At 36.6% G+C, this 14,542-nt stretch overlaps 1 protein-coding gene across 1 annotated transcript; it reads right to left on the reverse strand.

The window, feature by feature from the left end:
* Window positions 1–783: 783 nt before the first annotated feature.
* On the reverse strand, window positions 784–13,920 carry vtg3 (vitellogenin 3, phosvitinless). Its single transcript, XM_032573035.1, has 28 exons — window positions 13,842–13,920; window positions 13,372–13,392; window positions 13,126–13,277; window positions 12,255–12,506; window positions 12,007–12,168; window positions 11,763–11,911; window positions 11,537–11,687; window positions 11,273–11,430; window positions 9,916–10,081; window positions 9,684–9,809; window positions 9,275–9,493; window positions 8,185–8,402; window positions 8,007–8,104; window positions 7,799–7,923; window positions 7,604–7,705; window positions 6,667–6,786; window positions 6,374–6,563; window positions 6,179–6,266; window positions 5,612–5,797; window positions 5,279–5,372; window positions 4,999–5,167; window positions 3,355–3,464; window positions 3,174–3,260; window positions 2,735–2,929; window positions 2,469–2,614; window positions 1,336–1,474; window positions 1,117–1,228; window positions 784–929 (listed from the first exon to the last, which is right to left on the reverse strand). Exons 1-27 carry the CDS (start codon window positions 13,879–13,881, stop codon window positions 1,139–1,141), a joined length of 3,753 nt encoding a protein of 1,250 aa, XP_032428926.1. The 5' UTR covers window positions 13,882–13,920; the 3' UTR covers window positions 784–929; window positions 1,117–1,138.
* Window positions 13,921–14,542: the final 622 nt, after the last annotated feature.

Raw genomic sequence — 14,542 nt, forward strand, 5'->3', positions numbered from 1 at the left:
GTCCAAACGTTTGGTCTATACTGTATATGTAAATGTATATGTATATGTAAATGTATATGGCTCTGTATATCTTGGCTTTTTTCTATTCTTCCTCTTTCTTTTCTCCCTCCCTGGAGGATAAGTCCTTTTTTGAGACATTGTTTTGCTTACTTAACTTCTGACCGGAGCTTTAGACGTTTGGATGCTCTGCAAGGCAGCTCAGGTTACAGGCAAAGCGTGCGGTACCTACTGCGGCCACCAGGGGCCCCGAAGAGCTTTTTTTCCCCCTTTTTATCCATAAAATAATTATTTCTAAATACATTATCAAATATATATTATTTTAAAAACAAATCACTTCATAGTGAAATGTTGTGTTTTTGATATTCTAAGAACAGAAATTATTACTAAAAAAACAAAACAAAATCATCTCCACTGAAGGACCCCCTTAGTTGCCCTGGGACCCTAAGCAGCTGCTTAGTTTGCTTATGCCTTGGGCCGGCCCTGGCTGCAGCACATACCGTATGCAACATTTTAAGATTTCATCTTAGATATTTCCAACCATTTCATCATCTTCAGTGATCATTGTTCAACTCTATATTGTTGTAAGACACTTGTTAACTAGCCTGCAGTGTAGTACAGCCAGGATAAAAGTCAGATTTCACTGATTTCTTAACCGTTATTCCATTGACAAATGGTAGGGAAGATGCAAGAGATTGCAGAGTCAAATCACAAAATGACTGCAAAAGAAACACAATTGTTGCTCTACATTTAATGGTCTGATTAATCAATTCTTCAGAAAATATGTTCAGTAACATGCTGTTTCATACAAACTGATGATTAGAAAACTGATGACAGTCTGATAATAGGTTTAAAATGCTGGTTTTGGCTGCAGTTGTTCTTCCACAATGGTACATCAGGCATCTGGCTGCCATCTGGGCTCTGCAGTTTTTCTGCAAGAAAAACAGATTTTATGAGAAAAACAAAACAGATTCTTGGCATTAATTTTTTCTCATATACCTTTAAGAGGAAACTCAGAGATACACATACAATTGCACAGGCACAATTTCATCAAAGAAACGCAAAAAAAAGGTTTCACAGTGAACACTTTCACCGTCAGTGAAAGCTAAGAGTACTTACATGTTTTCATGCTTATATCAATTTAATATTCTGTTGAGCATGTCATGTTTTGATAAAGCCATTGGCTGCTCCATAGGACCGGAAATGACATAGCTTTGTTGTACACTGTATACTTTACAAACAGAAGAAAACATAATCCATGCAAATAAATATTTATATATGATATAAGGATATATGTTTAATGTACACAAAGAGTTAAGTTGAAATATTTAATGGTACCTCAGGTAGTTTAATCTCCACATCAACGCTGTCTGTCCAGGCAGCAACAACTGTTGCAGACACTTCCTGCTCTGGATTTCTCTCATTTCTCTCAGAAAAGCCATAAAGTAATGCCACACCAGGGATGTACCGTTCAATTCTAGAAAAAGCAGATTAAGCAGTAAGAATAAGATACTGAGTTCTCTTATTCCGATGTGAAAAGTCAATATTCCTCAATAAATATTGTCACAATGGAACCATTGAAGTGAAATTTATACCACATGTAATCAGAGTAATTCACCCCCAAAAATGACAACAAATTAAACTAATAATGAAGACGTGAATATCTTCATTATCAGAATCACACAGAAAATATTGTGCTAGAAATTGTATTTTGAAAGAGAAAATAATAAATCATAACAAAAGCACTGCATTGGCAGTGAAATTTCAAGATGGGAACATCATAATGTCAGGTTATTTTCTTAGCATATGGTAGGGACTGGTCTCCATATAGCTGAATGAAGAGGAATGATGAAATGTGACAGGAATTTCTTGATGAGAATGTGAAGATGGAACATGTGAACAATGATATCAAGTAATCAATGAACTCTCAACTCAGAGGAAGAAATTAAAGCTGTGAAAATGGCCTTGTCCTTAACACAACTTAAATTCAGCAAAGATCTGTGGACAAATACGAAGGTCAGAGTGAAGATGGTTCCAGACCCTTCAAGATTTAAAGAACATTTGTTTGGAAAAATGGCCAAAAATCACACTAGAAAAATAAGTGTTAGTAGTTGTTTCCTATATTTCTCAGATGCCACTAAGAAATTCTGCTTCATACAAATTTCCAATAAATATAAAATAAAGCTCCAATACCTATTGCCACATTATTCTAAATAACTTTTTCATTTGTTTTGACTTCTTTGTGTGGAGTGCTTGGTTATTTACTTTTATAGTGTGTACTGACATTACATTATTATAGGGTACTGACATTACATTATAGTGTAATGTTAGTGTCCCAATTATAAATATATTTACTGAGAAGCACAATTTGTTCAATTCACTATTTTTCCTTCTCTGAGTCATACTGATTATGCATTCATCTGTACACAACATATTCTCTTTCTTTACTGATGCATTCCTTTAAAAATCACCTTTTGCCAAGCTCAGTCAGGTACTCTGAAATCCTGCTCCATTGTACTTTGGCCTTGAGCTCTGGCTTGGAACCATTAATATATGCAGCAGTGGCTTCCATTGACATGTCATAGGTCTGACTTTCATCGCCCCATGTGACGTGTGCCTACAACAACAAAGTGATAATGATAAAAAAAAAAAAAACTGCACAAACCAGGGAACATATTTTAAAATGTTGATAAATCAAATGGTAAAAAGGATCTGTTTTTCCTTTTTTCTTACCAACCTTTGCCTCAGCATCCAGACTGGTTTCAACACACATCTTCCAGTTGGTGCTCGCTCCAACTTGGGACACAATTAGTTGGGCATTTTTAATGCTTGCCTCAGGTGAATAGTACATAACTGCATCATAACCCTCAGGCTTCTGGTTCTCACAAATGGCAAAAGCTTTGAAGTTGAAGATGGCTTCAGTTGTCGAGTTCTGGGCATAAGAAATGAGTACAAAAACATGTAACTGCTGCTTGATAGATGCAGAATATTCATCATTGCAAATAGTAAAATTAAATTAATGCATACTGTATGTCACCTAGGCTGTCACATGTCATATAAATGCTAATAAAAAAGGTCAACCAGGGTCACTATTTTTTAAGTTATGGAGGAGGCAAAAGAACAGCTCAGATATTTTCCTTCATAAGCTTTCTCAGCTTAAACTATAGAAGCCATACTTCCAGAAGGATTGTGTGGTGTCTGTGAGGAAAGTCTCTGTCTCTTTCAGATGAGTCTGAAGATAGATTAATTTGCTGTGTTTCTTCCTGTAAACACAATTTTAGAACAGTTTGAAAATTTGATGGGATCACCCACCAGAACAGGTGCTGTGATAATAACATTGCACGTGTTGCCAAATACCTTGGAAAGACTCCTCATAGTCCCAAGCAGTTGGCGTGCACTCATTGGATGCTTGCTGGGAAGAACGTCAAGCTCAAAGTGGATTTTCTCAACCGCTTTTGTTGTCTGAGCTAATAAAAGTGCAGAGATTTTATTAGCACAGAGGGTTAAAAAATGGTCTCAAAATAACATGAATATAGTAGCACTAGATTTGTTTTCGTGGAGATGATAGTTTGAATGATAGCTTTGCCAAATTCTTTAAGAAGCTGTTTTAAAAATAAAAGGAAAAGGAAAATATTGTTTTGATTGACATATAGTTTGGTTGCTAAGGTGAAACATGTTCCAAACTAACAGGAAGAGGAATAGGTCGTTTGCTGTTGTGAATATCAGGATTTCTTTCATATTCAATCCAGGAAATGATTTCCAGGGAAGACGCCAAGAACCCATGTTACCACATCCTTTATTTTGTTCTAAGAATGTAGTTGCTGTTGTATTCTTGCAAAAAATGATGAAGATGTTCAGAAGTCTTCTGTTTCAAGCCCAGGTCAAATCTTAAGTCTTTTGCTCAAGTCAGTATCAAATCTAAAGTCTCTAATGAACGATATAACATTTTTTTCAACAAATTCAAAGTTTTACATTCAGGAAATGTAAGGTCACTTTTTAGGTACTTCATCAAATTTAGTTGTAAAGCTAAATTGAAAAAACCACTCCTTACAATGAAGGACAAGAAATACCATTTCTGAATGGGCAACACATTGAACCTTGAAGCAGCAGCAGAAGGCCACACCGGGTTTCTTTCCTGTCAGCTAAGAACATAAGACTGAAATGTCAATTCACAGAGGCTCACCAAAGTTACAGACACTGTTTTAAGTTGATCCACATTCTATGCCCACTTAATCTTTACAGGGTTGTGAGTTGTGCCAGAGGCTCCTTCCAGTGCTAAACCGGAGAGAAGCATGGTACAAACAACAGTGCTAACAACTGTACCACTGTGCAGCTTCTTGTTGAATTTATACCACAGAGAAATAAAGCAGTTCTGTGGGCAGATTGGGGCTTATATGTACAGGAAAGATGTGCCCATTAAAATGACCCATAGTTTATATTACTACATAAAATCTTTTGATGTAGTTTTACAAAGACATGATCATCTTTTGTTCTCAGCAAGACCTATACTTAAAAATACTGTACATACTAAATTATATAATTGCCAGATGGCTACCACATGACAAAAAGTGGTAAATTGTTTATTAAACAACTCAAATCTTAAACTTCTTGATTTCTAACTTCCTGGAGCACCTAGCTTCTTTAAGTCTTGCTTGTGTGTAAACAAGACCAAGTGCAGATTTTTTTATTTCAGGTTTCCTCTATAATGTAATTACTTCAATAAAATTGATTGGTAGAACCTCTGCAAACAAGTATTCTTTATTGATTCTTGTAAAATGTTTCTGTTGATTTAAGCTTCTGCATCATTCCTCCATCCACAGAGAGCAGAGTTGCGTTAATGTGATACTATATTTTATTATATTTGGAACGCAAATAGAGAGATAAAACAGACAAACATAAAATGTGCATCATTTTATCTAACAATTGCTAAACATCCATGATGTTTCCCAAGCCATATTTGTATTTTTAAAAGCACTTACACACAACAAAAATCTTGCATACCTGGAATTATTTTGAATGCCATGTTGCTGTATCCAAGGAAATAGTACAGTGGGTACTCCTCATGGAAATACTGTCGCTTTAACTCGTACTCCATGCAGAAACCCACTCCATAAATGTTGTATTCATAACACATTTTGGAAGAAGGATGCCAGGTGTAGGGTTCTATTACCTGCTAGAGCAAAAAACAAATAAATAAATCCACACAACATGAATCTGTTTATACTGATATGAATGATTATATTAAAAGCAATTAATGTATCTGCTGTGACTCAAGCCCTACGTCATCATTGGGGTCAGCAGAGGGGGACATGATTGGAGTCATTTTGGCTGAATCGGGCTCTTCAATGTTCCTGGACACTGCATACAAATCTGATCTGTTTAAAACAACATAAAAGATTTACATCAGAATGGTGATAAAAAATGTTTTGAATAAGCAAATGTTGATTGAATTTCAAGTTTTGCGTCGCAAGACAATTATAATGCAAAATATATCAAATGGAATTTGTAAACCAAGTCATGATTATGGTTCACAATAGCCCCTGTGTAAAACATTTTTTTTATGTTGCTTGCATTATTAAATTCAATCAATCATTTTATCATCATGCAAAATTACCTAATCGAAAGAAGTTCAATTTCCTTTTTGCTAGGGGGGAAATCAAGCTCAAATTTCCTTTCTGGCACATTTATCTTGGCAGATAACTTCCATGGTACGGCTAAGGGTCTCTTAATCTTTAACTCTGAGCCACTCTGGAAGAGCTTTGTGTTGATCCCATAGAAAACCCAAAAGTCCTTGGTGCAACTGAAAAAAAGAGACATTTAACATAACATAATGGAAGAATAAGTGTCAACAATTATAGCATTGCTTAATGTAAAAACAAAGTATGTATACCTTGACATGTCTGACATTAATGTGACCAAGACTGTAAAATTTATGATCACTAAAGCAGTTAATTAACCTAAAGAAATGTTTCTTTGTTAATGACAATTCATTCAATATTAACTAGAGTTACAAACCTGTGCAATTGAAGGCTATAGCAGAATTCATGCTGAACATACACATATTTTGAGCATTTTTGTTTGTCCATGTGAAAGTGTTTGTTTAGAAAAAAATTGGCAACACACCGATACAAGCATATTCATATGAAATGCTGCCATTTTTGTTTACTTTAAGCATAATTACCCAGCGTATCCATCCGTTTCCATTGTAATTTCAGAATTCAAGAGCTGTACAATGCTTTCAGTGGGTGAGGGATTAACTGCAACTTTAGCTAGAAAAGAAATAGGTATTGTTTAGATTATTTTAAAATTCTAGTTATTTTTGTCATTCATACATCACATAATAGTTTTATAGTTGTTGTTTTTTTGTTTTTTTCACCATTAATGTTGAATGCAGTGATTGTATTATAATATTTGCTGATCTCCACTGGGAGCCCCAGGGTTGTGGCTTGGAAGTAACGAGCCTCCAAGACCAAAAATGCCCGTGTGTAGTCCCATGAGGTTCCTTTCTGTAAACTCTCAATCATAGCCCTCAAAGGACTTGATTTCCATGCAGCAGGACTGAAGGCCTGAAACAACAAAAAGAATTGCAAGACTTGTCGACTTCACCATCTATTACATTTTTTTCATAAACTACAGTGAGACAAACTATGGGTCAGCTCTGTTTCTTACAGTGATGATATTTCGGAGGGTGTCTTTGCTCATGTCAGCGAAGAACCACTCTTGCCCTGTAATACGTGAATAAACTGAAAGGACTGGTTTATCATTGTCCAGACTCTCCCACTTTTGAAGCTGAAAATGAAAAATGGATTGATTACCACACGTAAAAACACGCCCACGCACACACCTCAAATATGATTTTTGAACTATCTGCTGCCAAAAATTGTAAATTTGTAGATTTAAACAACAAGAAAGCTTGGTCAAAAAATTATATGCAGCCATATATTTGAATATTTATTATTAATTGTGTCAAACTTGAATGGGATTGCTGTGTTTTACCTACCAAAGTAACAACATGCTTAAAATTACAGGAGAATGGATAAATGTGGTAACAACTTAATTAACTAGATAATAATTATGTCATGTGTGACTGCTGTTATTTTCATTATCTGGGAAGTTCAGAAGAGGTTTTCTGATTGCAGAAGAAAAACCTTCGTAGAAAACCTCCTGACCTTGCCAGGTTCTGGGGAAACAAATCAGCAGTATTCAGGCTAAAACTAAGGTGCTCTGAGGCTGTTTGGTACCAGCAACAACCCATGATTCTGATTTTCATTATAACGTCTTATTTCCCTAATACATTCAAGTTTCAAGTTAGAACTTAGAATATATTTGTGCCTCCAGGTTCCTACTCATTTTCAGACCTAAATTCAGTTGAATGAGTACTATAGCTGTTCTTTTACTTGTGAATTTTTACAGATATCATGCTGCTTCTGTTACAGTCTGGCAGAGATCTCTACATGAAAAGGAAGTTTTTAGCTTTCAGAATGACATAAAAAAAGTACCGTACTGAGATTGATTTGTAAACAATAGTATACATTTACTATGTTGCTCAGCTTCACTATGCTAGCTAATGTGTGTTTTGTGGGGAACTGCCTAATATATCACTCACCACATTGAAAATAGCCATAAGGTCACTCATACTAAAGTCTCCTTTAAATCCAGGAATGCCAGCTCCAATCAGATCCTTTATTCCATCTGCACGGAGACCCAACTACGTGACAGGAAAGACAGAGGATTGCTTTTTTCTTTTGAGAGAAATATCCAAACATAATGCATGTGTATGCAGTTATGCTTAATACTTTACCTCCAGTAACTCAATAATTCGACCAATGATGTGGAATTTACCACTTGACACAATCTCTGAGGGAATGATGTTGCTTGCATTTCTTAGCATGAAGAATTCAGATGTTATCCCAGTTAGCCACCTATCTGGATTGAAAAATTATACATCTTCAGGAAAGGTTTTTGAAATGGCTTTTCAACAAAAGTGTCACTGTCCTTTTCCAACATACCATCGAACCAGTCTGCATGCTTTGCTTTGCTGTAGTAATGACAGAGACGGCCAAATCTGGGTGCAAGGATTTTCACAGCCAAACTGGAGGCAATCGAACTATTGGAAAGAATTTTAAAAATTAACATTTAACATTAAATTTCCAGTTAAACACAAGTTTGATTTCTTGATTAACTCACAGATAGTGATTGTTTGGAGTCCTGGAGCTGGCAAGATCATGCAAGTAAGAGTACGCAAAACTTGCAACCTCAAGGTCTGTTTCGTCCTGCAGATGAGCTGTCACGATGGACACAAGAGCCATTGAAGGCTTAGACGCAATAAGAATCTTGAAGGCAAGCATGCGAACCTCAGCTGGAATGTGCTTATGCAGAAACATGGTCAGGGTGACCTCTAGGACCTGTAAGCAAAATTACTTTTAAAATTAATTACTTAATGACAAAACTACCACAAACTTATTAAAACAGAGAGTTTTTCTTCCATTGTTGTGTTAGAGATACTTTTAGTTTAATTTCCATTGAGTGGTACATCAGGGGTCGGTACGATTCGACATGCTGTTTAATGGTCCAGAGCATTTCCAGAGGCATATGGACTCTCACTGAGAAGGTGGGGATAAAATAAAACACCTCTTGTGGCAACATACTGGTACGATGACAAATGTGACGCACTGGTATCTCTCATGCTTGTTGCAAGTGGTGACGTTTTTCCATTCCCCAATAAATGGACTGTGTGATGTGACTGCAGTAGCTCCACCCTAACTACTGTATATTGTGCCTTTATCTTGTGGAGAACTGATGGAGGCCCTGGTATGATGCGATACAGGTCGGTGGTATGGAAACAGAAGACAAAGCATACCAAACCACCATGAGCTTAATGGAAACAAGGCATTATGGGTTGGTCAATACAGTTCATAGCTGTCATAAGAAAACTTTTTAGCATGATTTTTGTGTACAATACTCTTTCCATTTTCAGATGATAGATTGAAAAGCATTCCATGAAATACTCAAAGTTTAGAATTTTGTTTCATTACCAAACATAATTTTTGTCGCATTTGATTTGTCCCTTGCGCTGAAGACTTCACTAAAGAAGTGTATTCATAGTAAGATTAGATTACACTTTGATTCCATTTTGTAATTTCCTTTGGCGTGCAGCAAGATTTGTTGTCTAGATTGAAGATTAAGGCATTTTATTCTATTTTATTCTATTCTATGTCACTCAGCTGACTTTCTAAGGCATTTGGATTTCACCAGATATGTTATGTTATGTTCTTACACTGTGAGGGTCTCTGGTCGTGATGAGTCTCATCGCCTGGACAGCTGCACTCTGCACCCGAAGAGGCAGATCCACAGGAGAGGCAGCCATTCCAGGAAGGAAACGCATGATGGTTTTCATGCTCTTAGGATGCCCTGCATTTCCCAGCGCTTTCAGAGCGATAACCATTTCTTCTTTGTTGCCACTCCTCAGAGCCTCTGTGGCCATTTCCAGCAGGGGCTAGTGCAAATATAACACACATTTGGCTTATGGTTTTCAGATGGTTATCACTTTCAAATTTCAGAAAAAGAAAAGGTGCTAATGTTGCTAAGCCTTAGTGAAACTCTCTTCAGTTATCATAGGATAAATATTTGTATCTACTTATGATGTGTATTTCCAAATGAATTTTGATTCCTTATGAATTTTGTACCTGAAGAGGGTTAACTGGACATGGCAAATAATGTACACAGTACTTGTTCACCAAAGAGCCATAGGAAAGTGCCACAGTCTGCCACAGATAGGTGTTAGATTTACTGAATGGCAGCTTGAGGAAAACCTGCAAAATGTAGAAAGAAGGAAATTTTTACATTATCTTTTCCAGAATGTTTACAGTTGATTTTAAGAGTAATAAGTTCTAAGAAAAGTTTAATAGCCTTACTCACTTTAGCCATTCCAACATTGTCAGGTGTGGGATCAAGATGATGAAAAGCAATTAAGATGGTTTGCAAAGCTTCAGAAGGCGTCCAATCATTTGCTTTAAATCTCGTCTCCATGAAATTCAGAACTTTGACATCGGCAATTTCAACGATTGAGTCCAAAAACCAACGCCTGAAAAAGAGAATTATAATAATTTGAACAAGTCAATACTTACAGTGAAGTTTGCCTTAAAATTGAGAATTTTTGCATTAATTCATAAATGGAGAATACTACTGTCCAACTTATTTTTTTTTTGTACTGATATGATACTGATATTTTGTTTGGATGAAAAGAAAAGTGCACACTGACCGGAAACATACTCTGATCATAAAAATGACATAGAACAGAAAGTTTACTTTGAAGCCACTTTGGGCTTCAAAGGAAAGTGGCTGTGATGTGAGTGTGATGTTATAAAATGTCATTGTCCATTAACTCTTCACCTATCTTTTCCCTGTTTGACTGTATATCCATAACTGGTAAGCAGAAAAAAACTGATTCAATAGAGAAACCTAAACATCCTCTCCCCAGAGAAAGTTTATTATCCCAAGGTTCTGCCAGCAAGAATTTAAGGACCATCTATTGGTTATTTGGCCCTGAGTGCAACATGCACTATATACATCCTAATTAGAACCATGAACTATCTCATGTCCCTTTCCTTTGATACAGAGAAACAGGAATTCTACTACAAGCCCCCCTCTCACGGAGCTGATCCTATCTCTAATGCAGAGAGAAACCTCCTCATGGAGGAAACTAATTTCTAATCCTTATATCCAAGGTCTAATTTTTTTGGTCATGATCCCAGTTTCTAGACCATAGATGAGGGTTAGAATGTGAATTGACTGATAAATTAGGAGAGTTGATATTTAGCTAAACCATTCTGGATTATTCCAGACAAGTTCTCAAAAGGATAATCCATCTCCTGATCCTCCTTGAAATTACAAATGTACAAGACACCCATACACTTGAACTCTACAGCTCGAGGCTTTGAGGTTCAATAATCTTGATAAATAGAAGGCCATAAAGGCAGACAGATCTTGCTGGGATTAGGAAGACCGGGATGCCCTCCTGAGGCCTAGTGGGAGAATTTGCTAGAGAGCAAGTGATGATTGAGCCATGGCTCCTGAGGTGCAGCCAGATTCAAGATACATGAGGGAAGTTCCTTCTAGGTGGGCTCACCATCCAGGAAAGAAGGATCATGACTGAGTGTCATGTGGGTTTGGTGGCAGGCATGGGCCTAAGCTTGTTGATTGTTGGCGCCATACTCTGACTTTGTCCATTGCTGTTCTATAAAACATTAATCTTGTGTTTTTACAACATGCTCACCTATACTTGGGATTTTCAGCTAATTGCTTCCACATGTTTTCCAGTTCTTCATAGGGTGTCACTCGCAGGAGATGGTACAGCTTCATAGAGTCCTCTGTGGTGGCACTATCAATAGTGCCACTATTAGCCTCACTCAATCGCTTGATCAATTCAATAGCCTGTAAAGGGGCATAAAAGTTATATTTTGTACAGTTAATTCAAAAAAGTTGTAAAATGCAACTTTATTGACTATAAGATTGCATAATACAGAACCAGGCATATCACCTTTGGTACTGGGTTATCTAGGTTCTGCATCATAATTGGAATATTAATGTCCACATCCTCAAATTTGTAGATAATGTTGCCTTTCGTTTCTATTGGTCCATATGTTCTTCCTCTGGCTGTGTTGTTCATGCTAAGCAGCACCAAGTTCTTCCTGCCAGAGTAAATTTTTAATACATAATATTTATATTGCAGATATTTAAAAAAATAATAATTTCTCTGCACCTACGTTGCTTCCATCTTAAAACTGCCACCCTTCACATTGAAAGCACTGAAGTGCTGTCGCTCAAACCCCTGAGCTCTGGTTATGACACCTCCATTTGCTGTTGGCTTGATGGTATAATTATACTTCATGGCTGAAATGACAGATTCTCCTTTCTAGATTGATGGAACAAAGAGACACAAGCAGAGCTGACACAGATCCATTTGACTTACAAGTGCAAAGAAGGCTAAAATGAGAAAAGGATAAAAACCTCTTTGGATAGTCTGTCCCACACAGCAGTTGCCATTCCTCTGTACATTGCTGCCCTTTGCCAGCAGTTTGTCACATCCACAACCTGAGTGACGATCCAATCCTTTGTCTCCTCATTTTCTTCAATAGCATAGTTACTCTGACACTGGCCATGGATTCCAGTCTGCACACAAAATCAAAATCTCTGACATCAATTAGACCATTACCTATCACCAGTGGAATACAGTTGTTCATTTTAAAATGGTTTACCTCTCTCAGCTCATAGACGGTCTGTGTAGTCTTCACAGTTACCTGGAAAAAACTAAGTATACCTCTAATAATGTTGACAACAGTAGTGGAAACCTTAGGAGATCCAAAGATGGCACCAACGTGTCCGTTGGCATACTCAAACACGAAAGGTTCTGCAAGCTCAGAAGCAAGACGTTTGGTAACTTTTGGGGAGAATTCATAGTCATTTTTGTCTTCAAAGCCATTATACTCAGCAAATGCCATTTCGGAGACCTTTGAACCAAAATCAAACAAAAAAGTCAGTCATGCTTGGATCACATGCATGAGACACTGCAACAAGAAAAGTGCCACTATGATAACAGTTAGGGGAAATGTGTAGCCTAAAATGTGAAATGGCATCCTGTATTAATACAAGAATAAACCTGAATATCTTTCTACTCCATGTCCACGATCATCACACCATACATATTGCTGATTTAAACATAAAATGGAAAATCAATTTCTAAAATAACTATTGGGTTACTAAAGAGGTATGGAAAATGGGAAGACCAGCAACCTAACAATAGACATGCATCATCCTTAATTAGTCAACTAACTACTACTTTTCAGAGAACATAAATGTCTGAAAAGCTCTCCTAGCACTAGTAGCCTATTACATGCTTTATTATTAACTGCACTGCTCTATCCTTGTATAAGTTGGCTCTGCCAGAAGCATCAAAATAAGCAAAATAAATGTCAAAAAGTAGCCAAAGTCCAATGGAAGACAAATTATTTGAACTATTGTGAATTTAATATATTTAACTTAACATATCCATCCATCCATCCATCCATATATTGTATCACCCCACTTATCCAATACAAGACCATTACCTATGTTGTCTTTCTCTCTCACCTGAAGTAGGAATAATTGTTCGCCTATACCGACGATTGAGATCTTGCAGGTAATTCGCACCCCAGACTCTGCCAGGTTTGGCTTCCCAAGTCCAAAGTTTACCTCTCCTTCATATTTGTACTCATAGGTATTCTTTTGGTCCAGGGAGTTATCTGGAAGATGTGTTCAACATTAAACTTAACATTCTTATTTGTAAAACACTTTGTGAAATTTTTATAATACAAGTTGATACAAAAAAAGACTCACCGTATCGTAGGTTTTGGCTTGCTGAAAGGTTAAAAATGAAACAAACAAAATTAAAATTTTTGTAAAGAAAACTGTCACATAACGCTGATTTTAGGCTAGCCTGCTGTGTACAATGAAAGAGCCTGAAGAGTGAAGTGTTGTGGATTTGTCAAAGTATTTTCAAAAGGATGCAAAAAACACCTTGAATAAATACATATAATAGTAAATATCTAAATGCATATGCCTTGAAGTAAAATCAATATTAAAGATCTCTTTGCTTTAAATGATAAGGAATTTAGCCCTTCCTTACTTCATCTTCTACAAATGCATATTTTTTAGACATTTGAAATTATCATTTAAATTAGGAAATTCTGAATTTATACTAAGCATAGGAATTACATGAAAAATTGACTATATTTTAGCTTTAACACCAACACATAAATTATCTGACAATCTGGCCACGTTGTTTAAATTAGTGAATGAAAACCTACTAGCCAAAGCCACAAGGCAGCAGAGAAGTAGACCCCGCATGGTGAGAGAGTAGTGGCGACTGTTTCACCTGGCCCTTTAAATAAGTGCAGCAGTTTCATTTCACATTCAGCCTTGAGAACAGATCACATGCATGGATAACTGACTTACTCTGGGTAAACATTTGTTTTCTGATGTTAGGTTACATCAGCCTGTGACATTGTCAGAGTGACACGAACAACAGATGAAAGACAGTGTTCACTGAACTTTTTTTTTTTTATAAGGTAACTATTCCAAAGGCAACAAAGAATTAAATAAATTACACATCGGGAGGGAATTAACAGCAGCTAGCACTCAACCCATCACAAGGTCTCCTATGCAAAGCTCTCTCTGCAAAACAGTAAAAATTTTCAAAAGGCAAAGGGCAATGCCTTCCTATTTCATAAAGTAAAAATCTTTTGTTAGATTAATGCAGTGACCACATGCTTTACAGAAAATGAAAAAAAATACCTTCCACCCACTTTTGGTACATGTCTCAATCAAAAGTCCTCTTTCAAAACTATTTCATCAAACAAGCAACGCTGTGACTCTCTCCTCTTAATACCAGCTCTGAAAATCTGCCTTGGTTTCAAGAGCTCCCAAAAAATGCTCCTCACTAAAATGTACTTTCAGGGTGATGAAATCAAGCAGCAATCACATCAAATGTTTAGTCTTGCTGACTTTC

The sequence above is a fragment of the Xiphophorus hellerii genome, chromosome 9 (assembly GCF_003331165.1).
Source record: "Xiphophorus hellerii strain 12219 chromosome 9, Xiphophorus_hellerii-4.1, whole genome shotgun sequence".
In the NCBI taxonomy this organism is placed as follows: Eukaryota; Metazoa; Chordata; class Actinopteri; order Cyprinodontiformes; family Poeciliidae; genus Xiphophorus; species Xiphophorus hellerii.